Source organism: Aspergillus saccharolyticus, assembly GCF_003184585.1.
Source record: "Aspergillus saccharolyticus JOP 1030-1 unplaced genomic scaffold BP01scaffold_10, whole genome shotgun sequence".
Taxonomy (NCBI): domain Eukaryota; kingdom Fungi; phylum Ascomycota; class Eurotiomycetes; order Eurotiales; family Aspergillaceae; genus Aspergillus; species Aspergillus saccharolyticus.
In genome coordinates, this window is record NW_020290620.1 from 621037 (window position 1) to 648194 (window position 27158).

At 52.2% G+C, this 27158-nt stretch overlaps 9 protein-coding genes across 9 annotated transcripts, besides 1 other annotated feature; 5 read left to right on the plus strand and 4 right to left on the minus strand.

Annotated features, from left to right (window-relative positions):
* Window positions 1–635: 635 nt before the first annotated feature.
* Window positions 636–1278, plus strand: BP01DRAFT_18174 (Zn(II)2Cys6 transcription factor domain-containing protein). Its single transcript, XM_025570870.1, has 3 exons — window positions 636–701; window positions 758–908; window positions 962–1278. Exons 2-3 carry the CDS (start codon window positions 771–773, stop codon window positions 1244–1246), a joined length of 423 nt encoding a protein of 140 aa, XP_025432585.1. The 5' UTR covers window positions 636–701; window positions 758–770; the 3' UTR covers window positions 1247–1278.
* Window positions 1279–2777: 1499 nt separating this feature from the next.
* Window positions 2778–3206: a sequence feature (Protein overlapping with rRNA (BP01DRAFT_18180, PYH46604.1) was converted to a misc_feature.).
* A 1222-nt stretch (window positions 3207–4428) lies between these two features.
* On the plus strand, window positions 4429–5738 carry BP01DRAFT_293884 (glycoside hydrolase family 76 protein; the record flags this gene model as incomplete). The annotated part of the gene is made up of 2 exons (XM_025571746.1): window positions 4429–4632; window positions 4701–5738. 2 exons carry the CDS (start codon window positions 4429–4431, stop codon window positions 5736–5738), a joined length of 1242 nt encoding a protein of 413 aa, XP_025432587.1.
* A 733-nt stretch (window positions 5739–6471) lies between these two features.
* Window positions 6472–7280, plus strand: BP01DRAFT_355599 (uncharacterized protein). Its single transcript, XM_025574735.1, has one exon. It carries the CDS (start codon window positions 6603–6605, stop codon window positions 7104–7106), a length of 504 nt encoding a protein of 167 aa, XP_025432588.1. The 5' UTR covers window positions 6472–6602; the 3' UTR covers window positions 7107–7280.
* Window positions 7281–10158: 2878 nt separating this feature from the next.
* On the minus strand, window positions 10159–11525 carry BP01DRAFT_355600 (MYG1 family protein). The gene is made up of 2 exons (XM_025574736.1): window positions 11370–11525; window positions 10159–11310 (listed from the first exon to the last, which is right to left on the minus strand). The coding sequence occupies exons 1-2, from the start codon at window positions 11429–11431 to the stop codon at window positions 10290–10292; spliced, it is 1083 nt and encodes a 360-aa protein (XP_025432589.1). The 5' UTR covers window positions 11432–11525; the 3' UTR covers window positions 10159–10289.
* Window positions 11526–12358: 833 nt separating this feature from the next.
* BP01DRAFT_18202 (ICE2 family protein) lies at window positions 12359–14221 on the plus strand. Its single transcript, XM_025570874.1, has 2 exons — window positions 12359–13216; window positions 13282–14221. The coding sequence occupies exons 1-2, from the start codon at window positions 12695–12697 to the stop codon at window positions 14083–14085; spliced, it is 1326 nt and encodes a 441-aa protein (XP_025432590.1). The 5' UTR covers window positions 12359–12694; the 3' UTR covers window positions 14086–14221.
* A 1618-nt stretch (window positions 14222–15839) lies between these two features.
* Window positions 15840–16696, minus strand: BP01DRAFT_18209 (endosulfine family protein). The gene is made up of 3 exons (XM_025570875.1): window positions 16550–16696; window positions 16385–16468; window positions 15840–16318 (listed from the first exon to the last, which is right to left on the minus strand). The coding sequence occupies exons 1-3, from the start codon at window positions 16583–16585 to the stop codon at window positions 15923–15925; spliced, it is 516 nt and encodes a 171-aa protein (XP_025432591.1). The 5' UTR covers window positions 16586–16696; the 3' UTR covers window positions 15840–15922.
* Window positions 16697–17933: 1237 nt separating this feature from the next.
* On the plus strand, window positions 17934–21730 carry kexA (serine-type carboxypeptidase kexA; the record flags this gene model as incomplete). Its single annotated transcript, XM_025579104.1, has 8 exons — window positions 17934–18267; window positions 18431–18541; window positions 18594–18712; window positions 18773–18809; window positions 19443–19447; window positions 19623–19753; window positions 19822–20182; window positions 20233–21730. 8 exons carry the CDS (start codon window positions 17934–17936, stop codon window positions 21562–21564), a joined length of 2430 nt encoding a protein of 809 aa, XP_025432592.1. The 3' UTR covers window positions 21565–21730.
* A 59-nt stretch (window positions 21731–21789) lies between these two features.
* On the minus strand, window positions 21790–23148 carry cia1 (iron-sulfur cluster assembly protein CIA1; the record flags this gene model as incomplete). Its single annotated transcript, XM_025571750.1, has 2 exons — window positions 21790–22713; window positions 22795–23148. The coding sequence occupies 2 exons, from the start codon at window positions 23146–23148 to the stop codon at window positions 21790–21792; spliced, it is 1278 nt and encodes a 425-aa protein (XP_025432593.1).
* A 308-nt stretch (window positions 23149–23456) lies between these two features.
* Window positions 23457–27037, minus strand: BP01DRAFT_355605 (IQ calmodulin-binding motif domain protein). The gene has a single exon (XM_025574737.1). The coding sequence runs from the start codon at window positions 26541–26543 to the stop codon at window positions 23580–23582; it is 2964 nt and encodes a 987-aa protein (XP_025432594.1). The 5' UTR covers window positions 26544–27037; the 3' UTR covers window positions 23457–23579.
* Between the last annotated feature and the right edge of the window lie 121 nt (window positions 27038–27158).

A 27158-nucleotide genomic window follows, 5' to 3' on the forward strand; every position in this document is an offset into this window, starting at 1 on the left:
TGCTTGGACGTCACAGTATCTGCCAGTGACCGGCCTTGCTACCAGAACTTGCATAATTCGCGTACCACCAACGGGTACGATCAGCATCCGCGTATTTCGGGCACTTGTAAGCTAAATATCCCTTAAACAAGCACCAAAACAATTCCTAGTCATCCGAGTCCGCTTGCTATCAAAGCTCATATTGACAACGGACATCGAACTATTGGCGCTATCTGCCGGGAACTGGTTGAATATTTGATTTACAGCACTACACATAACAAACCAACAATCCTTAAGAGAAGGTACGCGATAAAAGGGTTAGATAGAGTGCTATCACGGACAGATCCTTACGGCAAAGTTGTCCTTGCAGGCTTATATGTAAATACAAAATAAGGAAAGAAGGAAAGTGTCTCAGGTATTGAATGTTAATCCTCAAATGAATATTTCTCCTACTTATGAAGACAAGACCAAAGTGACGATGCTCGACAGGGTCTGAGGTTGCTCACCAAATTCTGTGAAACTCGACAAGGATCACGCATTTCTTTGTTTGCTACGACAAACATGATGACAAGCACATCTCAGAAAATTACTCCTCGTCAAAGTAAGCTTTGGAGATATAAGAGGTCATCTCGCATCTATCATGGTTGTAAAAAGATGATTATTCACCTTTTATTGTTGATAATTTGTTTTATCGTGGGCACATAGGTCACTTCTACCAGATGGTGAGTTTAGGTATTTCCTTTTCAATAGTGCTCTAGATGTTAACACGAGGCATGAGTCATCAGAGAAAAATGGCTAAGACCCCAGCATTTCGGCCTATACTCCCTGCTGCTACACCGCTATCTCAAATCCCGAGTGCAGAGCGTTCTGGTTCTATAAAAACTCATCGATCCTCAGCCTGTCTAAAGTGTCGCGAGAAACGTGTTAAGGTAAGATATCCCGACTATACATATTCCAATTCTACTAATCACTACCACTCTAGTGCGTCGGCTCATCACCCTGTCAAACCTGCACTGGGTTGGGATCAGCCTGCATCTTTGAACCGTTCAAAGATAGACGTAGGAAATCAGCTCTCATCAATGCAGAGCAATCTACTCAGAGATACCAGGAACTATTGAAGCAGCTGATTGGCACTTTGATGTTTGGTGATGATGAACAAATCTCTGCATTGAAGGAATTCGTTAGATACCATGCTTCTGTGGAGAGTTGCTTGGAACTCTGGGGTTCAAAGTACCAGCCAAGCTTATCTCCCTCGGAAACAAGGTAGTGGAGAAGATTGGGATTCAATGTATCAAAGACCTCATAAAAAGTTGACGCGTTTGGTTTCATGCTACAAATGGAACCAAGACGAAATCTGACTCCGGTTGAAAAGTTCCGAGCTTTGCTCAATCATCTCAAGGCCATCAGGGACAAATACAGGATACCAGGTGAATACTGCGGACTGAAATCATTGGCAGATTTTTGGGTTAATATTTTTGGTAATCATGACCTTTGGTGCTATTGTAAAACCACGAAACGCTGTCCCTCTCTTAATTGCTAACGAATCGGTTTGTGCTTATCTGACGGGTTATGCAACCTCTTCTTCCAACGATAGTTCAGTTGTAAGTGTCGAAAGTGAGAGCATGATTGGAGTGTTGCCCCTTCGCCTCCTGATAGAACAGAACTGTTAGCTTCTGGTTTATTCTACTAACACCTCCGTTCCTATTCCTATTACAAAACCCGATTTGAGCTAGGACACTCTAGGATTTAGTAGCGGGATTTTCTGAATGCCAGAAGATTGTCTCTAGGATTTGACACTAATTCGGATTCCTAGGTTGCTGGATTCTGCTGTCATGACCGCGCACGCGATATGACAAAATCAGGCAATGTTAACTTGCTTTTTCTCCCTTGAAATGAAAAGCAGGATAAAAATACTAGACTATATTGACTGCTCGCCTCTTAATATGATGAGCCTATTCTGATTAGGACTGTCACTATTTCAGTAGAACGTCACCTATTGTCGAAAGGATAGTCAGGCGAGCTACACCGCAAGCTCCGCAGCGGCAGAAGATGCAGATCATGGGCGGGTCTCCGCCCTAGAGCAAGACCCACTCCGCGATGCACGTTGCCTTGATCACAGGGGCTGCGGGAGAGTCAATGCTTACGGCCACTAGGCATCACACCTACCCACCCATCCACACCCAAACGAACAGCGAACTCGGCAGGTAGGCTACACACATTTGGGCATCCACAGCCGAAGGGTCAAAAGAGAAAGAATCAGATACACTAGAAGCTGATTATACATATCGTGCTACTCAAATACTTGATAGGTGATTGTTTGCACCACAGATTCTGATGGATTCCTGGTTGATCAACGGTTGCTTAGAATTGACGGGCAAGGAGTGTAAAGCTTAGTAACAAGCATTTTCGAACAAACGCAGACAAAATTTAAGATTGTTCAATGTGATACAAAAACAACTTGAAATAAATCGACAGGTAGGCCAAAGTAGACTGTCACTGCTTGTCTACCTACTGTGGTAGTGCGGGCGATGACACCACGCCGTTGTACCTGCGCCCCGCAGTACTTACTGTCTTCTTTTTATCTGGGCGTTTCGACCGTCCTTTGCTTGGGTGAACTCTCACGCTTCCTACAAAATGCGGCCAGCCTTGATCTCCGGGCCTGGAAGGTGGGCTGAAGGGAATGGGGACGAGGGTTGCCCTATTGCAGTACCTATAGTTGAGGTACATAATTAGCTTGCGTAGGTGGAGAGAATAAATAGCCAGGCAGGTCGTCGAAGACTAGGGTAGAATTCAACTAATCATTGCTTTGTACGTTGCGGGAGTCCAAAAGTTGCTGGCACTGACACAGAAAAGGTAGTGAGATCAACATCTAACTGAGGGGTAATTCTTGGCAACGGGGCTGTGCTACGAGGCCACATCGGCTGCGGGAGCAATGAGTACAGTTTAGAGAGGTCACGCCCTGAACGAACTGAAGAGAGGTGAATAGGGGTGAAGATAAGGCGGCAATGACGCCTTACCCACCGGGTAAGAAGAGAGAGGTGAGCACCGACATACAACAGAAGGGATTCGCTGGTGGTCACCCACCCAACTACTAACCTCCCGGCGTGTGGCTTGAGTACGGCTGAGCGGACGGGAAGCCCTATTTTCCACACCCTGTGGTCGTATGTGCTTGTCGATTCCAAGCAATGCTCTATATACCCTCTAGCAATTAAGCACAAGTCAGTCATTCTATTGAAGGTTGATCACTCCGACCCTCCGCTCGCTCTTCCGCTTTTTTGGAGAAAAGGGGTATTCGGAGACCACAGACGATTAGTACCTGGCACAACCAACGCACACTTCGAACGCTACAGGGGAGACACGGTCGTGCCGTGGCTCGCACTACTCACTTATTGACCCCCTGCGTACCGCGTACCGCGTACCCGTCGCGGATCGGATCGGATGCATCATGCAGTGTCAAGCCTCAGTTCCTCAGCATCGGTCCTCTTGGCAACCAGTAGACAATTCCCGGCGATAAGGAATGTGAATCCAGTTCGGGGGGAGGGTATAGCCGAGCCCGCCCGGTGGAGCCCCGAATTTCTTTGGGTTCGCATTTTCGGGAACTTGAAGCGAGAGGAGATCGCCGATCGTTGAACCACCAGATAACTTTGGCAGAATTAAGCATGGAAGATGAACCAGTGGGCTGTAAAACTAGTCCTACGAGATGCTTTTATTTGATTGTATAAAAAAAATGGCTGATCGCATGCAGGAATCTCTGGTCTAATCCGACAACGATCTACCAAGCTAATCTCTGGAGTGCTTATTTTTTTTTCTTATTTTTGCTGCCTACGTGAGAAACACGTTGGCTAAGGCGAAAAAGTGGAGCTGCCGAGCAAAAGACACTCGTCACCTCGGGGGATGCTGACGACTACTAGTGACTAACTATACCTCTATTCGAACGGTCCCCAGTGCGAGGAGATAGTCGGTGCTAACTACTCCGTAGCTTGGAAAAATAATGCCTAGGAGACACGCAATTCGATTGGTCACGTAGTTACTAGTATGGCAGGTGGTTAGCTACTCTTCACAAAAGGGAGGTTTATTTAGGCCCGATTCGCCCGGGTGCTTTGCCTGCCTCTATGGAATTCTTGAAATTTTTGTGTCCGCTGATGCTGAAGTCGATGATCCGCACAAGAGCCCCCCTTTAATTGAAGCTTGAGACTTGAAGATCAGATTCAACGTCTGCTGCAAGATCATGAGGGAGCTGGGGTCGCATGCCGTCTGGCTGAGATGGCTGCTAGTACTAGCCCTAACCACTGTCGTTCGCGTGACCCGGGCCATAGATATCGACGTTAGCAGTGAGCGTATGTTATCCAACCCCTTTCCTTCTACGAGGCCGCTGCTGAACAACACGCTCACTGGTTTGGAAAATCAGAGTCCATCAAAGATGCCGCAAGCACCGCCGCATACGGAATGATGTCGTATTATCACGGAAATGAGTCCGGCCATATCCCCGGGAAGCTCGATGACACCTGGTGGGAGGGCGGGGCGATGTTCATGGCCATCATTCTCTATTACAAATACGCAGGGGATTCGACCTACAATAAGGAGACAATCCAAGGCATGCAGCATCAGGCTGGGGACTGTGATTACTTGCCGTCAAACTACAGTAGCTGGCTGGTAAGCAGCGTGCTTCCCCTCGACCAACAATACAAAAAGGATATCCATCCCGACTGACGAGCAACCAGGGAAACGATGACCAGATGTTCTGGGGCTTAGCGGCCATGACGGGGGCCGAAGTCAACTTCCCCAACTCGGCAGACGGATACTCGTGGCTTGCGTTGGCGCAGGGAGTCTTCAACAACCAAGTCGGGCGCTGGGATACCACCTCGTGCAATGGCGGCATGCGGTGGCAGATGTGGTCGTACGAGAGCGGGTACACCATGAAGAATACGATTGCGAATGCGGGCTTGTTTCAGCTTGCCGCGCGGCTCGCCCGCTACACCAACAACCAGACCTACTACGACTGGGCCGAGAAGATCTGGGACTGGTCGGCCACGACGCCGCTGCTGAGCAATTCCACGTGGAATGTGGCCGACTCCACCGAGACGACCAACGACTGTGCGACGCAAGGCGACAACCAGTGGACGTACAATTATGGAGCGTATCTGATGGGGGCGGCGTACATGTACAACCAGACGAACGGCACCACTGCCCGCACCAAGTGGCTGACGGCCATCAACGGGTTGTTAAATGTGACCTTCGACACCTTCTTCCCCACCAAGTACGGCGGCAACGTCATGTCGGAGATCACCTGCGAGCCCACCGAGGTGTGCGATCGGGACGAAATCATCTTCAAGGGGCTTCTGGCAAACTGGCTATTCTTCACCGCCATGCTCGTCCCCTCCACCTACAGCCGTATCTTGCCGAAGCTGCAGGGCTCTGCTGAGGGTGCGGCGGCATCGTGTACGGGTTACTCCAACAGCTCGTGCGGTGTCCGCTGGAACTCCTCCTGGGACGGCTGGTCCGGCCTGGAGGAGCAGATGAGCGTCCTCAACCTCTTTGTTGCCAACCTCCTGCCGTATGTCAGTGCATCCGACTCGCCCCTCACCTCCTCCACCGGCGGAAATAGTACCAGCGACCCTTCCGCGGGCACTTCTGACAGCACGGATGACGAAGAGACCTTGAGCACGATTACAACCGGCGATCGCGTCGGAGCAGCGTTTATAACGATTATTCTTGTCGCCATGTCAGTCGGGAGCGTGGTGTGGATGATTGCGCTGTAGTGTGCCATGTCTTGAATTTTTGATAGAATGATACCCAATTGTCGCTTCGATTGACAGGTGGTTCACAATGTGGATTGATAAGATTGCGGCCCGGATCTTGGATGCTCGCGCGAGTCATGTTACAACGTCCACTGAATGTAACCTATTCCCAAAGCACGGGATCGCTGCTTGAACCTGCCGAAATGGCTATATCGAGTACTGTATGTACGAGAACACACCATATCGTCAATGGAGGTAGTCTAGGGCTTCGATCTTCCGTGACATTCCAAAAATGAGCATCGTTTGAAGGGAAGGGTCAGGGTGGCAGCAAATCGTGACTGACTGCCTCGGAGGTGTAGTAATGGATTCAGCCCAAGTCCCGCCAGCATCTAAGTGCACGGCGCATTCCCCTCGGTAAACTTTTCCTCACTATCAGCAATACGAACAAGCAGTGTGCAGCACTGGAAGATCTCAAATCATCTCAGCTGAGGTCTCCTGCGCTGAGATGCGGACGGCATGTTGAGCCGACTACGGAGAAAGGCGCTGATTGGCTGGACGGTGGGTATAGTCCAGCCTGCTAGTATGCTTCAATCTCATCGACTCATCGCCAGTGAGCCCAGATACTCGGTGGCTGGCTCAAAAAGCTGACAGAATCTCAGCTCTTTTGATGTCTATGCTCAGCTTGCCTTGACTCGATTTCTTGCCGTGCAGAATCTAGACGCAGTACGGTCAGCGATACTATAAAATGCCTGACTTTCCAATGAAGTGGTCTCTCACTTTCCCATCAACTTCATCCATCATTCAAGTCACCACAACCCATCTCAAATACTTCTCACCGTTCTCACACCCCTTATTACGTACCAATCTCTACCTCCCCAAACCAAAATGTCTCCTCCCACAGAAACCCGCCTGACCTTCCTCGAAAACCTCACCATCGCCATCAACACCGTGAAGAAAACCTACCCAGACGCCCAACTCTACGAAGTCGAAGCCCGCAATCTCAATCCAAGCGTCTACATGCACAAGCCGACAGAGATCACCTTCCTGAAAGCGGTCTTCCACGTGGGCCACAACGCCACGGCTATCATCTCCACGGGCATGGTGTGGGGTGAATGGAACGAGGTCGAGTACATCCCGAAGCCGTGGCTGGAGGATGTGGTGATCCCGTGGCCCGTGGCGATGGACGCGGAGCAGGCCGACGCCCTCCTCAAGATTGCCGGGTATACTGGCGGTTACAAGGTGATCACCCTGCGGCATCCGCTGCATCCGGATTTCGATGAGCCGTACTATATTTTCAATGTGGAGGGGGTGTTTGTGTTTGTGGGTGTGGATGATAAGAAGGTCTTTGTTGGCGATTCGGGCGTGATGGAGGGGAGGGGTGCGATGTAGAGGATTGGTTGGAGGTGGTTATAGACAGTGGTTGATGTATTTGAGGACTTTGGTGCTGCTTGTATGTTAGGTTATGGTCCGCTGACCATCGCCTCATGCAGGCATTCATTGTTGAGCTGCTGTGGCTGTCAGACTTTTGGCAGTTGTCGGCGCGATGTTCTCGGGGGAAGGAAAGGAATGGAATCGCCAATATTGAGGGGACTAAGTGGAATCAAAACTTGTTGAGTATCCAATGCTAGTTCTTGGTTGTAAGGGATTGCTTACCCGGTGTCGAAAGACGAAGAGAGCGAGAGAGACTCTGTGCGTGCGTGTGAGTGAATAGAAGGAAGAGTAAGAGAAGAGAATTTCTAATCGCGAGGTTTCTGGCAAACCCCAATCAGGCTCAACAGCTTCTGTGACCTCCCACCAACAGCGGAAGCAGCAGTAGTAGTCTAGAGTGGCAGGCAAGTGCACATTGGGACCTCCCTTGGCCATGCATCCAAGAATAAGTTAAAGCAGGACATTATGTCTAATGAAGTCTCAATCATGAACACCCTTAATCTCTCTCAAAGATCCGACTCTCGAATCAAGCGAAGGGTCTGTACATGGGCCATGAGGAAAATGGTGTCATGATTGACACATATGTAGCATATCTCGAGGAACATGTCAATGCTGGGATTGAGGGACTTCGTCCTTACATCTAGTGTCAGAAGGTTGTGCTTCATACTGCCCTGAATTGTGGCGTTCATCAGAAGCTGTCAAACAGATTATCCTGACAGAGGGCGCTTAGAATAGAAATATCATATCATCTATATCACGCCCAGCCGCATAGACCATCAGCTTCCCCCTTTCATTCATTGCAGACGCGTATGCAGCATACGGGCAATGAAGCGGTTGATATTCCCATCGTAGGGAACCGTTGCATGTCCAAGGATCGCTACGGGCTCCTCCCATAACACCCACCGGTGACGCCTGCTGATAGACGTACAACATGTAACCCTAATGTCTATACACACGAAAAGCATATCATGGATGGAACATTGGATTTACATATACAGCTCCACAACTTTGAGTCTGTTTTCACCTTACAACAACTTGCCTTCCGGTCAACTTGCCGGTCTTCTCATGTCACAATTGAAGACATAAATCGACTACTTCAGTACATAGACGACCTTGTATAGAGGAAGCCGTGGCAGGCAGAGAAGAGGCCTCGGTGGCTGTAGAAGCAATGTCGGTGAAGTCGAAGGAGAAAGTAAAAGCGTGATGATCCAAACAACTGAAGCATGTCTGGAAGGAACGATCAACATTTCCAGAAGGAAAGAATAATAGACAAGGCATTCGCCGTCCGCTCCAAGAGTAGGCGGAGGATAACATCCAAGTTGTGTCTGTATGACAAGATAACGACTTCTCTCATCTGACCCCTAGCGGGTGACAGCAGCTTTATAGACACATTCATTAATTCCAACTCATAGTCAACGCATTGCTAACCTTCTCACGCGGCTCGGTACAATCATGTCTCTACAAGGCACTCACGATGGAACCAGCGCACAATTCGAAACCACGACGCTCCCCCCTTACAGAGTATATCAACTCGACCAGTTAGCGAGTGATTTGCACTTGGTAATTCGTCACCTGGCAACTGAGTGGCAGTTAGGCCCGGACCACGCTACCTTCATGATTGAGGATAAGGATGCCCTTGACATTCTTCAATGGATCACATACATTATACACCTCGTGCATATGATGGGAGACCATTGGCTCAACGACGAGTCATTCATACGGCAGAAGATGGAAACGGTCGAGCCAACTGGGGGTACGTACGAGGATGCCTGGTGAGGGCGAGGTATGATGGCCTGCAGAAGCTGTCCGATCCACACCGACAATATGCCGTCTATGATCGGCAACGGGCCGAAGATATCGCAAGGGCCCTGGAGCCGGTCACCAGTCCCGGCGCACAGGCTGCCATCGAAGCTCTCATCCGCGCATCCCTGGGCCCTGAAGCCGTCGCGCATCTGTCAGTGGAACAGCGATCCGTGGCCCGGCGCCTTGACGAGGTTATCTGCTCGATCTGCGACGAGCCCTTGCCAGACTTATCGCATTGCGCCTGGTGCAAGATAAAATGTGGCCACAACTTTCATAACCACTGCATCGGATTGTGGTATGAGGAAATGCATAATCAAGGATTGGTACCCCTCTGCCCGTTTTGTCGCGAGCCCTGGCCTCTGCGTTTCCCCAAAATCACAGCCTGGGGTAGAGTCGGCTCCCATTGATGGAGTTCGCTATTTAGACCAACCTTCGATTGCATCCTGGAAAACCCATTGCAAATCCAGTTCTATAAGAGGTTCGCATTCCGGTCTTCGTGAAGTCCTCAGTTTCCATCAATACCTAGGTGGATGATGGAGAACTTGTGTTAACCTTTGTCACAGATGAGAAAGTGGGCAGAGTGTCAAGACTGGATGCTCTTCCTCCCTCAATGCCTCCACCATGACGAATTCAAAATCCGCAGTGAATGACTTGCAAACCATATCACTTTCTTTTTGATGTTGGCTTTTATCCTTATTTTCCAGGATATGTTAGACAAGCTGGGGTGATGGGAGGATCAGACTAGCATCTGTAGCAGACTAGACCAAAGTAGCGAATAATCGAATCATCAATACTGGCTTCAGAATGTCCACATAGGAAAAGAATTCGGAGGCTCGCTCGGATCAAGATGGTGATTCATAAGCAATGGACAAACGGTGGGTGCTGTTTCAAAAAGGACTTTGGAAAACAGCTGTGCGACTTTGGAGATCAAGGCTAAAATCATGTGTCAACACTTTTGACTGATGCGCCTAACGGACTATAATTAGCAGAACCTAGAAAGAAACGAGTGAATGCAAAATCGAAACACTAAAATTAGGGCCCCATGAACGCAGCTGATGGTAAGACAAGAGTACTTATGTCGCACCGATAAGTTGATTGAATCCCTTAGTGATTCTTCACACATATAGAAACCACGAGCGACATGGCAATCTCTTGGATCTCCGAATAGACTTATATCGGCAGATTTCGCTACGCTTCGGAGTAGAGTGTACGAAAGCTGAAGAAAATCCAATTCAACTTTTAGATGCCTCATAAATACCCAAAATAAATGGTCGTTAAATCTATAGGTCATGCAAGACAGCCATCATATCACCACATTTATTATCGCCAACGCAACGAAGTTTACTGCTCCAAACCCCGAATAGCCATGGCCAAAGCACCCTCCTTGGTCTTGTGGCCACCGATGAAGCCGCTGGCGTGGACAAAGACCGCACCCTCGGGAATGCGAGGCTTGCCTGCTTGGTCCGCCTCAGCAGCCATGAGAGCATCGAGGTCAGAGTCCCTGACTCCGCGCCACGACTCGGGCAAGGGCTTACGCGAGACGAAGCTTCCCTCGCTCTCAGAGACGCACTGCACGCGCCACTTAGAGCTCTCAGAGGCGCTCTCAGGGTAGAGAACGTAGTAAGTCTGCTCGTTGCCGAGCGCACCCTCCTCCTTCTCGAAGTTGTACAAGTGCTCCTTCCACGGCACACCGCCTTGAGGGAGGACAATGATGCGGCCGGAGGAGTGGACATCGCGACGGAGGCGATACGCGGCGCCGACACTGGCCCGGGCAGGCAGCCAGGACGAGGCGGCCTGGTGCAGCTTGCGAGTGAAAACGTTTCCAATGAAGGTGCTGGCGCGACCGAACAGACTGTCTTCGTCTTGAGGCTCGCCAGGAGGGCTGGTGGGATCGGGGTTGTTCATATCACCAACAACAGAGGCGAGCGTGATGCCGCCATCACGGAAGCGTTTTTGGAGGCCAGCCGCGGAGATGGCTTCGGGATCGTAGACTGAGACACCGTTGTCGTTGGCGTCGATAGCTTCGATGAAATCATTGTATAGCTTCTCGTACAGAAGGGTCACATCTTCGTGATCCTCGGGGAGAGAAGTATGTTGAGCGATGATGGCACGACCGAAGTGCATGTAGACCAGACCGGCAGAAGAGAGCTTGGTGTTGTGTGCCGGGAAGGTGGTTGCGAAGGTGCGCTGGTGGTGATCGTAGCGGTTGGTCGAGGGATCGTACTCGCCGCCGACATCAACGACGGTGTGGCATGTTGCGAGTTGGGCCGGATCACGAGTTCTGACAAGAGGAGAGGCGCTGTAGGTAGGTAGGAGACGGAGAAGGTAGACAGCAAGAGCTTCGTCGGCGTGGAAGTGGCCGCTGCAGAAGACTGCGTCAACGAAGCGATCGCAATGAGTTTAGTTAAGGCAGAGACTTACTTGTGGGTTCCGATCAAAGGGGAAGAAGTCTTGATCTTCTTGGTAATTGTCTCCTCGGCCATTTTGAACAAAGAACGGAATCGAAACATGCACTGAAGGTGAGATGAAGGGTGTATGTAGTACCTGGGAATCAAGAAGTCGGCTTGAGCAACAGCACTACCAATGAAGATCTGGAAAGGTCTTCGTATCGAGCAAGGTTAGTTTCAGCTAATTCCTATTGGGCGGACGGAGCAGAGCGTTGCTTGCTACAAACGGAAAGGTGCAAAACTGGCCCCTGGGCAGTCTGGAGCCTAGCTTCATAGAGCTAACCATTTTAAGAAAACACTTAGGGCTAGTTTACTAGGGCTAGCCTCAAGGTGCAGTGTGCATGTGATGGCGGCCTGAGGCCAAAACAAACTGCGTATTCGTAGTTCGTGTTTATTATGGTGGTTGCTAACTTACACAGTGGTACTCCGTATCTGATAGCCCGTGATTACGTCGATTCCACCTCCTCTCCCCCTCCTCCTCTCTGGTGCATACTGTGTATCTCCGTTTGTCTTTTGGCGCAATCACAGGATCCCTGACAACACGTCTGATTAGCTCTCAATCGCCTGGAGATGAGATCATATACAGCCGATCCCTTCGCCAACTGACCGCTACTTGCATCGCTTGAACGCCACCGCCTGCCAGTTGAAATCGGATCGGAAACGCTAAACCGCGAAATTGCGAGCAGTTCTTGCGTTTGGCTGCTTGTTGGACTAGACTGGTCCCCCTCCCTCTCCCCCCCTTCTATCCTTTTTCCTACATTCCCTGCTCTGTTCTCCGTTCTTTATCTCATCCTGCCCAATTTATTGCATTGCAGCTGTTAAGCTTCGGTGCTTGAAGTACGTAAGTGGATGGTGTTGACCAGGAGTCTCATTCGTCCATCAGCACGTGCCACGTGAATTCGATCCATCCATCCCTCCGTCCCGCTTGGGAGATAAGATCGTTTCTCAAATCTCCTGCACTGAATAAAAGAGAAAAAAAAAATTGAAAATTCATATCTTGAAAGACACTGTGACGATATTCATCCCACTTGCATTTTCAGCAACATTCGAAGACGTTAGGAGGACCGACCGACCGACAAACCAGCAAACAGCCGACCTACAAACAAAGACCGGAAACGCAATCAATCAGCGGCCTACATGTATTCTTACTAAAAAGACTCCCTCCTCCCAGTCTAATATCCGGTGTTGTCTACCATCCTCCCACTCAGGTCATTTGTCCAAAAGAGCGCGTCTGCTCGTTTCCCCTTTTTACTGCCTTCTTTCTCCTGATCTGTTCTCCCCTTTTCGTCGTCTTGTCCGATGTGGCTCTTCCGCGCCCTCTCGTCGGGGATCTTCCTGACCGTCACGGTCGCTTCCATCCCCCTCGCCTTTGATGTGGGTGGAAAGACATGCGGTTTGGCCTACTCGCTCTCCCTCGCAACCTTTTATTTCCTATTTTCGCTCCTGCGACTTTCGACGCCCGATCGTTCCTGGATCCGCTCCTCTCTAGTCGTTATCATCAGCTCGACGCAGTGGCTCATCATTCCGATCTTGCTTATCTGGTCGCTCAACCGCTTCTCTATCGATAATGACAACGCGGCTTCATGGGTGGAACGGACATTCACTGGGAAACGGGCTCACGACTCCTCCATTCAGGAGTGGGTGTTTGGGCCGGATGGCTTGGTGGAATCGGTGACGATTGGCAACTGGGACAAACTCTTGCGATGGTCAACACCCGTCTTCCAGCTGGTGGAGGGCTTCTGCAGTTTATTGGTCATACAGGCTGCAGGGCAGATCACTCGGTGGCTTGTGAATCGCGGCGGGCGCAGTGACAGTTGGATGGTATGTACATGTCCCAGTAAAGTGTTTACTGCATGCAATGATAAATGCTAACCATGGCACACCAGATTGGTCTCCTAGTATTGTCCGCCTCAATCATATCCAGCTCCGTCTACTTCCTATGGCGCGTGCTACAGTTTCCGGAGATCTCGAATGTGGATGCGGCTTTGATCGGTGTCGCCATAACATGCGCGGTCATCTTGTGCGCCTGGGGTATCGGCAGCGGCCGGGGAAATCCAGTGGAGAGTTCTTTGCTGTTTGCCTACATTGTACTCTGTCTCTATCAGATCTTTACCGACTATAAACCCTCTCATCCCCTGGAGCAACCGCCTTCCGCTCCTCAAGCTGGAGACTTCCCTCCTCTACCTCCGATCATCATGGAATCGTACACTACCTTGATGCATGCCCTGTCAACCCTGCCGTCGATTATTCACGCCGCGTTCAATGTCATCACAGCAGTCTTTGGCGCAGTGACCCCCTCCGTGTTGGTCTCTCTCACCTACCGGATCCTGGTCCTGTACGCGTCTACTCGAATTATCCCCGCCGTGCGCGAGGCTGGCGCCCGTGCCTTATCGCAAGAAGCGTCGTTGGATGATTCTGATGCCGCCGGTCAATTCCTCGGGTTCCTCAGCTACTTCTCACCTTCGATTCTTATTGCTGTGTACACCAGCCTCTTGATGCAGCATTTTGCGTCAACATCGCAAGCTATGGGTGGAAGTGGGGAGTGGTGGAGCAGCCAAGGCGGTGGCGGCGGAAACCTCTGGCGCTGGATCAACCTCGCGTGCACAATGGGCTTGTACGCCGTCGAGCTTTATCTGGGGGAAACTGATGATCTGGATGCTGGCCTCGCTGGTCACTGGAAGACCGACTGAGAGGCGCCGTTCGCTTCACAACCCCACACTAATTATATCAGCCATGCGAACACTGGTGGTACATAATCCCTGCACCATCCTGCACAAGTCAGTCTGCCTCAGAGGATATTTCTCGGCGCATTCCATCAAGCCAGTGGTGTTTTATGCGCGCTGAATGATTGGGTCAGCGATGCCATGTAAATCCTCACCTTTTGGCGGCACACTAGCTGAATCGGCGGATACGAAAGACCGTTCAGCAAGAATAGCTACGAAGCCTCAGTTCGGGACCTCGTATGCTATTAGTCATCTTTGCACGTAGACTCTTTCCATGGTCGTGGGCGCGAAGTGATACACTTCCTTGGCTGCCTGCATCAATGGTGCACACGTTTGATGGTCCTTGTTCCTGGGGGGCTTCGTTTTCCAGCATGAATAGGTCCAGCACACCGCGCGGCTCGGATGTTGCAAAGCAAACCCACCCAGCAAGCAACCTGGGCTACATCCGCTTCGGAACCTTCTTTGCTCTCAACTATGTACTCTACGACACGGCTTCATCCTTATCTCTTACCCATTCACATCTCTTATGATTCTCTCTCCGGTTATTGATATTATACCCATTCCTTTCCAGTCTAGCGCCTCTTTGCTACACTGCCTTCTCCGGTTTCTGTTCCCTGTCCGGGCGAACCCCATTTTCTCTTTGCCTCGGATAGCTTTGATTTTTGACAACTGTTTGCACTAGATGGAGAACTATATACCCCCCACTTGTTGTGTACGGTGACAGGTCTTTTTTCGTTTCCTTCTTCGCGTCTGTAGCGACTCTATCTCTTTAGCTTTTTTGAGCTCTCGGATATTGTGTTTCGCGTACTTCAGCTTTCCTTCGCAATCAGACTTAAAATTCTACAAGAAAAGGCTTCCTTTTTTGGGATTCAAAACAAAACCGAGTAACTTACAATGAGTACCACCAGACACTCTTAGAGCAAGTCAACCGAACAGTACGTCAGGTAATGTACGGTACCCCGAGTGAATAAGGAAAGCAGCTAGTGAGTTACAATTTAGTCTTGCGAGCTGTCAGAACCAGAAAGCAGTACCAACTAGTAACCAAGATTTGGAACAGACTTATTGAAAACCATACCCAGGGAAAGAGTTGATCCGTTCCAAGGAACAATTTAACCGAGCGGATCTAAACCATTAAGCAAGAATGGCAAGGAAGCACCAAAGGATATATCACATGCGGCCTCTCCCTGATTCTTGGATACTGTGCAGACTGGCATGTTTGGGATCAGGATCAGGGTCTGGAACAAGGCTGAAGCAGAACTTGTGCAGGACAGATGTATTCGGACTCAAGGAGAAGAGGCAAACAAGCACAGGTGCGTCATTTCGTGATAGACATAACCTTCCAACGTTGCGCGAGCAAGCTGTAGACCTCATACCGTGGACCCTTGAAAAGACAGATCGGGCGGTCGAAGCAGGCTATGATCGACAGATGAAGAAGATCCCATCCGCGTGGTGAGCTCATGTCCCGCGGGGTGGGTGAGTGGGTGAGTTGGTACTGCTCCGAGCTGCAGGATACGGTCATACGAACTTGCTCAGCGCCAGAATCCATTCTGTATATCACGCGAGACGCATCCGAAAGACAGCAAACGGCAAAACCGAGATGGTAGAAAAAGCCAATGATCAATGATGAGGTTAATGTCATAAATACATTGCAATGTCAAGAAACAACGTGATGTGGGAATCCATGGCGCCAGAACACTCTTTTAAATACCACCGACCACCGGACGGAACCAATAAATGATAGACGAAAGAAGATGAAGCAATGAGAAATCACATGGAGGGTGAGATCATGATAAAGGCGAATGATTTATTGACGGATGGGAACACCACCCCGAGTCGGGGGTGGGCTCACACTGCCTTCGGCAGGATCCTGGGAGGCGACTGCATCGATGTTGCTTCCATCGGCCTCGTCGATGCTAGTCCCCCGTTGCAGGAAACTGGCCTCCTTGACGGGGCTGCGGCTCTGGAAGCCAATGGAGCCCGGATGGCCGCTGATGCTGCCGGGGATCTGCTGTCCGCCTTGGGCGCTGATGCTGCCTCCATTGCCGGTACCGGCGGGGTTGTTGGCTCCGGGGGAGGTGGCAGTCAGGTGGGGGATGTTCTCGGGAACGGGGTGTTGGGAGCCGATGTTGGTGACACCGACGTCCGAGGCCTTGCCGGCTTTGCTAAGGGCGTAGTCGCCTGAATCGAAGTATTTCCGTTCCTGTAGACGGTGCACGAATTAGAGAAGGATACGGCTTGGCTATCAGGGGGTCTCGGAGGCTCGTACCTTCAGTTTGTTCTGCAGGAGATCCTTCTTGTTAGGCATTTTGCCATAGAGACGCAGCAAGCGTTGCTCATCAGGGCTCAGCGACTTGAGGAGAGATGCTTGTTAGTTCCAGCCCGACGAGATGGGTTGGGGTAACCCAAAGTAGATCTGATTTGGAGAACGTACGCTGGTATCGATCTTGTTCTGTTGATGGGGATTCATTTTGAAAGACTGCGAGGGTCTGACAGGGGAATTATTGACGACAAAAGGGGCGATGAAGGAAGGAAAGAAGATGAATGGGAGTAGGGAAAAGTGAAGAGGATGGCAGTGAGAGAGTTGAGGCGGACAACGGAGCGGGTATTATAGTATTGAGTGTCGTCAGGAAACCCCACCACCTTCAGCGGGGAGATCGGTCGACTAAGTATAGCACACAGCTTCCTCTGCACTAACTGCAGGAGATGAGATTTTTTGGAAAAGTGATGAAGGAATGATCAGAGGTCAGAAAAGAAATGGGAAATGAGCGATCAACCGACTCGAGGGACAGCAGACAGATACTTTGGTGAAAATAAGAGTTGAAGATGAGGGGAAGGAGAATAGTAGAAAAGAATGAGAGAGCATCACTACCTTAGTAAGTTCACTGAATGTTATGAGGGGAGTCACTGCGTATGAGCTGGTATGGGCCGGTATCCGTATGGTCATCCCGTTGGAGTAGAGGGTACGCCATGGGCGGTGACCGCCCTGTAATCGGCCCCGCTACTTTTCTTTCGAGACGGAGATCCAGCATTGAGGATAGCAGAGAGTCCACATGCAGTTTAGCGCCATGGAGCTGCAAACGGCTCCACCTGCACTAGTGACAAAACCATACTGTTTTGGTTTCACTTGATCTTACCGACGCCTCATTATCGAAGAACATCAGGCACTCGCCGTTTGACACTGCAATTTGCTGCATGGGATGAACCAGGGGGTGGAAGAGGTCTAAATGAGCGAAATCGAGACATCATCTGTTTAGTGCACTGCCTGCACGATAGGGGCTTTCTGCGATGGATAGCCAGTACGGATACAGCTTAGATGGGATTATCCAATGCAGGGACAATATCAACTCATTCTGCTGCCCCATTAGGCACAAAGACCAAAATGTAGATTTGGACCTAACCCACAGTATAGCAACAGTTAATTCCCATTCAATACAAAGGAGGTTGTTCGGTGCAGTGATGGGAAAACATGGAAGGAGCGAACATCAGTCAGTCAGTCAGTCAGTGGGTGCAATCGGCGTATCAATCTGTATCCAACTCAAAAGATGAATTCTTTACCTTTTTTTTTCTCTCTTCTGCCCCTCCACAATTTGATATCAATTACATCCCATTCTTTCACGCAATCTAACATCTGCACACGGTCAGTTCTAGCTACGAGCTTCGTGTCTCTTCTATCTAGGCTAATTTTGAATTCAAGAACCGGTGAATCCGAATCTGCACGGTGTCACAAGAGGTTCCTGAACCCCACATTACTATAACCGACATCACGCTCATTGACCGCGGGCCAGACCGACTTGGACGCTTCCATCCGGGTCAACATGAGTGATCAAACCTCTTCTTCAGGTCCTGTGACCATTGTGGTCGAGCATCTAGACCCCGAATTGGGCGCTTGGTCCGCTCTGGAGTATGGCTGCATTGCCCGTGAAGCCCATGCCTCGGGGAGCAGATTTCTGCTCAGTTCCGTGCCCACCTCCCTGCAGATGCCGGAGGATCTGGCAGCCACTCCCGGCCTGAATGTCGAGCATCGCAGTGTCGAGGAGATTTTCGCGGATCGCAAGTCCCGCGTCTGTCTGCTGGATCCTTCTGCAGAGGTCGAATTGAGTCCCGCTGACGCAGAGACCTTCGATGTCTTCCTCTTCGGCGGTATTCTGGGTGAGACACACTTTTCACAGTCCCCGTGTTGTTCGGGGATGCAGCGGCTCCATCGTTCTAATGGCTAACCAAAACAAACCTCTGGCTCGGTCACCAGGCGATGACCCACCACGCGGTATGGCCCTTCCAACCGAAAACGCGTTGTGATACTAACATGGAGTAGACCGCACTTCGGAATTGAGAAAGAAAGGCTACGCTGGTCGACGACTGGGCCCTGTGCAAATGACCACCGATACGGCCGTGCGTGTCACTCGCCTCGTGGTCCACGATAAGAGTCAGTCCTCGACCGATCTGGCTTACTCCAACCAGTACTGACATTGATGCAGTTCCCTTGGAGGAGATCAAATATGTTGATCACCCCGAGATTCACATTAACGAACACGAACGGACTGAGATGCCCTTCCGCTATGTGACTGGAGAGGATGGCCAGCCCATCATGCCTCCTGTAAGTTTTTTTTTTCCGCTTCTCACCGTGCCTTTACTGCGCAGTGTTGACGTTGTTCAGGGTATGGTGGACCTGATTAAGAAGGATGCCGACCAGGGTATTGACGATCTCATTTGAGTCGTGCCCGTAGTTAGAGAAGTAATTAACAACATACTAAGTGCATACTGGCTGGATCCAAGAAATTCAAGCCTTCATGAGTTTAGTTAGTACTCGACCTGGGGTAATTCAAGTATTTTCAAGGATGGATGGATTGGCGAAGGAAGCTCAGGTGGTCGATGTGGCCAACTATGGACAGGACAATGCTCTTTATTGAAGGCCCAATGGATAAAAGCAGTGTCAATTTTCACAGTGTATAGTGATGACTGTGTTGTGTGTGCCACTGGACATACTATGGTCTATAGAGCCCCCAAAGCGGCATAAGCTGATTGATGGATACCCGCCCGTTCGGGCCACGCCATCCATTCGTCTCTCTCTGTCTCAGCCGCTGAAGATCCTCTTCCTCCTCCTCCTCCTCCTCTTCTTCTTCACCTTCTTCCTCTCTAGTCTTTAACCCAACTCTCTGGTGCTCTCTCAGAACTCTTCTCTCCCCCTCATTGCTGTGGGAAAGGTACCCCATTTCATTCACTCCACTTCCCCTCACCTTTCCTAGCGTGGACATCCCCCATCACCAACCTCCATCACTACCACACCTCCCTTTATCTCCGAAACTCCGACTTAACCGGGAGTTCAGTCTCAGTCAGCACTGATCGATGAGTCTTTGAGCGCTGACTTGAGTCCGGTTGGGACCCAATCGATCTATCTTTGCGACAGCTTGTCAACGCTCTTTTCAGAAAACCCCTTTCACTTTAGCCTTATCACAATTCCGGAAATGTTCCCCTTATCGTCCCGCGGGGGTATCTCCGTCTCTCAGCTGTCGACATGGGCTTTGTCGACCCTTCTTTTCCTCAGTCCTGCCGTCGTCTCGGCCAAATCGGCGGCCGACTACTACATTCATTCCCTCCCGGGCGCACCTGATGGTCCGCTGTTGAAGATGCACGCTGGGTGAGCAAACTCCGCTGCGACGCTGCCGGAGTTCATTGACCATGCTGACCCTCTTCTCTGTTTCGCAGACACATCGAAGTTGACCCTAAAAGCAATGGACATCTGTTCTTCTGGCACTACCAGAATCGTCATATCGCCAATCGCCAACGCACCGTCTTGTGGCTGAACGGCGGACCCGGATGCTCGTCGATGGACGGAGCGTTGATGGAGGTTGGACCGTACCGACTGAAAGACAACCATACCCTTGAGTACAATGAAGGGTCGTGGGACGAGTTTGCCAATCTACTCTTTGTCGACAACCCAGTTGGCACGGGTTTCAGCTACGTCAACACTGACAGCTATATACACGAACTCGATACGATGGCGACGCAGTTCATAGTCTTCTTGGAGGAGTGGTTCAAACTGTTCCCGGAGTACGAGAGTGACGACGTAGGTTGCTGGTATCAAGTTGATGGGTGCCTCGGCTAACAATCCCGCAGATTTACCTTGCAGGCGAGTCCTACGCCGGACAGCACATCCCCTATATTGCAAAAGCTATGCAAGAACGGAACAAGAAGATCGCCAATACCAACACCGCGCAGTGGCAACTGAGAGGTCTTCTTATTGGCAACGGCTGGATCGCTCCTGAGGAACAATACATGTCCTACCTACCATTTGCGTACGAAGAAGGCCTCATCAAAGAAGGCAGCTCGGGTGCGAAGGACTTGGAGGTGTTGCAGTCCGTCTGCCAGTCACGATTGGAAGCGGGCAAGAACCGGATCCACATCGACGACTGCGAGAAGATAATGAATGGTATTCTGGACAAGACGATCGTCAATAACCAGTGCTACAACATGTATGACATCCGCCTACGGGACAGTCTAGATGCCTGCGGAATGAACTGGCCGACAGATTTGGTGGATGTGAAGCCTTATCTGCAGCGGGAGGATGTAGTGGCGGCTCTCCACATTGACCCAGCCAAGAAGTCCGGCTGGACCGAGTGTTCCGGCGCGGTCAGCAGCAATTTCCTTGCCCAGAACTCCGTGCCATCCGTCCGACTTCTTCCGGAGCTCTTGGAGTCCGGCATTGAGGTTCTGCTATTTAGCGGTGATAAGGACTTGATCTGCAATCATGTCGGCACCGAACAAATGATCAACAACCTGAAATGGGGCGGCGGCACTGGGTTCGAGACCTCGCCAGGAGTGTGGGCTCCCCGGCACGACTGGACGTTCGAGGGCGAGCCGACTGGCATCTATCAATATGCGCGAAATTTGACTTATGTGCTGATCTACAACTCCAGCCACATGGTGCCCTACGACCTTCCTCGCCAGACCCGGGACATGCTGGACCGCTTCATGAAGGTGGACATTGCCAGCATCGGAGGCAACCCCACGGACTCGCGCATCGACGGCGAGAAGCTGCCGCAGACCTCGGTAGGCGGCCATCCCAACAGCACCGCGGCCGAGGAGCAGGAGAAGCAGCGACTTAAGGAGACCGAATGGAAGGCGTACGCCAAGTCCGGTGAGGCCGTCCTGGTGGTGGTGATTATTGGAGTGATCGTGTGGGGCTTCTTCATCTGGCGCAGCCGACAGCGGCACCATGGCTATCGGGGCATCATGCAGAAGAGCATGGGCAGCAGTAGCTCGGTGCTTGAGCGCTTCCAGAACAAGCGGACAGGCGGCGACGTCGAGGCGGGTGATTTTGACGAGTCGGAACTGGATGATTTGCACTCGCCGGGTCTAGACCGAGAGCATTACTCGGTTGGCGAGGACAGTGACGAGGAGGAGGCTCGAGAGGGACATGGCCAGTCTGGACGAGTTGATCATTTATGATCTTGTCACTTTGTTTAGTTTTCTTCGGGCGGTGTCAGTCAGAATTATGCGGACATATTTTGGAGTTTACGTGTTGGGAATTAGAAACGAGGTTTGTTATGCTTTTTAGTTGACCTGTATAGGTGGCAGTGGTGTTTAGTGCTAGGAGGATCTATCGATCAGCATTGACTTTTTTTATCTACAACAGCGTAGGTATAACTTCTGTATAAACACTCCGTCTCACATCTACTGTCCAAGAGTCCACACTTTGACAGTGCCATCATCGGCCGTGGTGATCAGGACCTCCTCCTCCTTGGAGACATCACGCCCGCGATCCGCCCGCTTCGCCCACGCAACATGGTTGACCTCGTAAATGCCATGCGCCCCGATCAACACCGCCACCACCACCCACTCTGTCGGCGGCAGCTTCGCTTCTGGGCCAGCCTGAGGCTGTTGTCCCTCGACAACTCGCTCTTGGTAAACAACCACCCTGCCATCCGCCCCTGTAGAAGCCACCAACCCGGTCCTCCGACTCCACGCCACGGAGTAAACCGCCAAATCATGGACCGCAGGCAGCACCGCCTCGAGCTCCCAGTCCTCATCCAACCCGGTGGGCCGAATAATACTCGGCATGCCAGCAGCAGCAGCAGCAGCAGCCGCAGCCGGGGAAGTTTCCTTAGGAATCCTTCTCCAAACCCTCACCGAGCGATCATCACTACACGAGACAATCCTGGGCCCGGACAACGCCCTCCACTTCCCCACCTCCTCCTGCTCCTCCTCCTTACCAGTCAACCCAGAAACAAAAGGAATCCCCTCAAACTCCACCGCCCACACCGTGCCCCCATGCCCCCGCAAACAAGCCACCTGGCCCCAATCATCCACATCCTCCCTCCACACGCGAATCGTATCATCATAGCTCCCACTCACCAGACACTCCTCCGCGGGATGCCACGCCACGCACTTCACATCCCCCTCGTGCTCCTGCATCACCGCCACCGTCTCGAAGTTGTTGTCCCCATCGTCCAGGTCCTCCCAGATCCAGATCGATTTGTCGCGCGAGCAGGTGGCCAGTAGCATCCCGGATGCAGACCACGCAACAGATTTGACTTCGCTGTCGTGTCCGTCAAGGAGGACGGCGAAGCGCCATTCTTCTTCTTCGTCATCTTCTTCCTCTCGTTCCTCTCCCGCTCCTCCTCCTCCTCCTCGCCGGGGTATTGAGGCGGAGGTCGTCGTCGTACCCCATTCCGAAACTGAATCATCCCCGTGGGTTGTCGAGAGGTTTAGGTTTGAAGAATCCGAGTAATGGTCCCATCGTCGCCAGATCCCCGCCGTCGCGTCGAAGGAGCCACTGGCCAACACGCTCTCCCCGGTGACGTGCGGTTTCCAGGCTGCGGTGCGCACGCTGCGCTTGTGGCCACCCGCGATGGTCGATAACAAGCAGAAGTTTTGCAGGGAGTAGATCCGGATGGTTTTGTCCGCGCTGCAGGTCGCCACGATCGGGAGGCGCGGGTGCGGGGCGGTTTGCCAGGTTCGTTCGGTGGAGGGCGGGGAGAGCGAGGAGAGTAGGGTGAGGTGGTGGGTGGGTGGGGTGGGGGGGTTCGGCATGATGCCTCGCTTGGGTGGGGGGGAGTGAGTTTGAGGTTCGGGGATTTCGGTTGTGTGTCAATGGTGGTCTGGTTTGAGTAAATTGGGTTCAAGCGATAGAAGTGTGTGGGGGGCAAAGCAATTGCTGTTCTGTTCTCTGCAGTGGTTTGTCTGTCAAGGTCGAGTTGAAGCTTTCCGGAGTCTCGGAGGAATGGCGGGGAGCAGCGTGCTTAGTCAACCGCTTATCGGTGAGGAATGACTGATGATAAGGATTCCGTCACTATGGATATACTCGTACTATCCAGAGATTCATGAACTAAAGTCACATCCCGGAACAAGAGTCATTCATTTGTATCTGACTATAGAACCAAAAGCACGACGTATCTCAGTCTGTCCCAAGCAAAACTCGCCTCATGAAATCTGCAACACAACACCAAAACCGAGCTCCTCCCTCATGCATTCAAAATCCGCTCGTAGACCATCCCATGACACAGCCAATCCACCTCACGCATCTTCTCCAACTCGTCCGTCAACTGTCCGACCTCCGTAACGAATTCCGGCATGCCCGCGCCAGCCAGACTCTGACTGGCCGTCGCCGTCGCCCGCACCCTTTCGCTCGCGCTCGACGCACTGAGCCGCAACAGGATGTGCGCACGCAACCTAGACAAGATTAATCGGGCCACCGGATCGGCAAACCCCGAAACCCCATTGCCGCTGCCACTCGTCGCAGTCAACGCGCTAGTGGCATCGGACGTGAACGAGGCCGCAGACGACGTCGACTCGACCTGAATCTCCACCGCAGGCTGAGTGCCTTCTCCCTCCGTATGGGCAGCCACGCAGGCCGTGGCAACGGGCACAAGCACGCGACGGATGGTGGCTGCCAGTTGCGCACTAGCATTGGGGGGCATCGGGTGGGTCGATTCCAGAATCGACTTGACACGATCAGGCTGGATCTCGTTAAAGTCCAGAGACATGATCCGGTCTGCCTCGGCTTTCCATTGAGATCGCACGTCGCGCTTCAACAGATTCTTGGCCGTCAGAAGAATCGAAGCCGTGGCAACGATCCGAAACGCCTTGGCATGCAACCGCGCAAGTCGCTGGCGATCCAACTCCAAAGTCTCAGGGATAAGCTCTTCCGAGACAGGCGCGTTGCTCATGACCAGATCAACAAGCCCCTGCGCATAGACTTTAGTGCTCGGCGGTTGAGGTTCCCCGTTCACATTCTCGGGATCCCGCTTGCGCATCTCATCGGCGATGACCTTACGATGTGTCCGCCAGAAGCGCCGCGTCTTCCCCAGGCTCTGGGTTCCATCTTGCAGACCCTTCTCAAATGTCCTCTGCTCATACCCCGGAGCCTCCTGGATCAACTGCGGGGCTGCAACCTGAATCATGAAGTTGGTGTGGTCGAGGGAGAGAAGATCGATGATCCCCATGAGCCGCGCAAGGCGGTCGATGGCATCTCCCGAAGTGTCCTCGGCAAATGCCTTGACTACCGGATCACGGTAAGGGGCACAAAGCTTAGGCAAAATCGTGTTCATGAAGTTGAAGAAGCTGTCGTACGAGAACGCGCCCGCCCTGCACTGGCTCTCCACCAGCTTGGGGTCAAGCACCTCACTGATCAGTACATGGAGCGAGTTTCCCGGCCGGAGCAAGCGGAGCAAGCGGTCTTGGATCACCGTGGCCATCGCCACTGTCCAATTTGTTTCCAGGCCGGCTGCAACGTCCTTTCGCATCATGTCGCACATATGTTGCATGATTCGCTTGCGTGGCTCAGTGTATTGTTTCTCGTCTATCCGGAACTCCTTATTGATCAGCAGCTCGTGTACCAAAGCCCGGTTCTCCGGCAGGGCAGTAAGCATCCGGGTAAATCGCTCATGGGGAGAAACACGTTGCCTGTCGAGCTCCTGCAAAACACCACTATCCACAGTGTTGAAAGTCTCGCTGATCGGGGAAGCAACGCTTTCCGTGAGAGTTTCCGTCGAGGCGGGAGCCACCTCTGCCGACCGCGGGATAGCCTGTTTGGACGCGGTGCGCTTCTTCTCGCGCTTCGCCTTTTTCAGCGCATTCCGCACCTTCTGCATGGCCTGATCAGGGCCGGCCAGACGCTTCAGCCTGGCAAGGAGCAAGATCTGATTCTGTCGGATCCCTTGACGATAGTCCTCTGCAACGCCACCAGCACGGTCATCCTTGACTGTCTGCCAGATCAACTCCAGCTCGATGAATTGAGCCAGCATGATCTCAATCAGGACACTGGAGTCGTGAGACTTCCAGGCGTGGAATGCAGAGAAGAAGACATTATACGCCTCGCAAAGAGCCTGGAGTTCGGTGGAGATGACTGCGGGAGAACAGCACCCCGAGGCAAGCAAAGGCATCACCAGCTCGAATGCAGCGAGAAGCTCCCGGGCCTTCGCGATCAGATCCTGCTCCTGCTCCCCATTGCTGCTCAGGACCTCACTAGGATGGGTCACAATCAGGTAACTGCTCAAAAATGTGCGCACCGCGCCCCGTCCACCCATCGTGTCGCTCTCCATATCCTGCAGGCCACACAGCCGAAGAACCCGAGCCGTCACCTCCAACACCCGCTCGTCTGACAACATTCGACCAACTTCCTCGAATTCTTTCTCTCGGATACGATCCGTGCTCAATTCAAGAGCCAGGAACCCACGCATGACCGTCCTCGCATGATAAGTCCTCCAGACTCGCTGGATGATCCGCGCGGCAGCGTCGCGGGTGACTCCTAACGGGACGGTGGCCTTAGGCATATTCTTCTCGTCACCAGCGGTGGGCAGACTGCTCGTGCGATGGCGCCGTTGGGTCTGCTGATAGAGCATGCGTCGCTTCTCGGCCTCTGCAAATTTCTCCGCGATCTCCAGGCGGAGTCGCGCGTGTTCGGCGGCCTTGCGCTCGCGGTTGTCTTCGGCCTTCTTTTTCGCCCGACGGACTTCCTCCTCGCATTTGGCCGTGATCTCCGCCAGAAGCCGCTCCCGAGCCTGCTGGGCAGCCAGGGCTCGCTCCTCTCGCTGCAGGTTCCGAGTTGCCGCTTTAGCCAGGGCGGCCCGAAGTCTCACTTTCTCCGCGTGCAGGGCGCGGTCCGCGAGTCGAGCCTTGCGACTCTCAAGGATGGAGGTGCGTCGGAGGTTGTGATCGGTCGCGGCCGCGCCATGAGCGGGCCCGTTCTGGTGCTGAGAATGGAGCGAAGAGATCGAGCTGCGGCGGGATGAGGCGGCGGAGGAGCGGCGGGCGACACTTGGTTTGCGAGCGAAGCGAGCGGCAAGGTGGGTGGGCAAGTTCAGAGGTAGTGTAGGTTCATCAGACATCATCTCCACATCGGCTGCAGTCGAGGGTTCGGGCTCGACAGGGGGGGAGGAAGCCGCATCGGAGAGTTGGACGTCGATGTCGGAGTTGCGACGGATCATATTCTGCCGTAGTAATTTGATTTCACGGTAGCGGGGGGGTAACCGAGATATCGAGATATGAGAGGGCGATGACGAGACGGGATCGGGTAGATACGCCGGTTCCGTGGATGACTGACCCCTGTAGATGTGGATGAACAGGAGAGTTGTGAAAGTTGGTTTCGTCTGGGGTCGAAGATTCAGGCTGCAGGTTGGTGCATCCCTGAGAGGAGATCCGTGCTCCGTTTCAGAGAAGGTGGAGGGAAAGGTCAGTCGGGGATAATACTATTAGCGAGTGTAAGTGTACGAGTCAGTAGGGAAGAGTGTCAAGGTGAAGGAGCGGAAGTTGGGACAAAGAGAGCGGATGGGGCGTGATCAAGACAGTGTCATCAAGAACAGGCAGAAACTAGGTAAGTGGTTCAGTCACTTGTCAGCCGGACAGTATGATAGGGGAGATAAGCCAGGGGAAAAGAAAGTATGCAGTGGCTTTTGCACCGCATCCATCCTGGGGATCGACGGGGAAGTGGATTTGCAAACATTCTCGTCGTCATCCAGCGCCGGAAGAAGAAGAGAAGCCCGTCGAAGGCCCGCATCCAGCCCGGCTGACTAATCCGGATCCTCAACGCAGCTGCAGCAGCT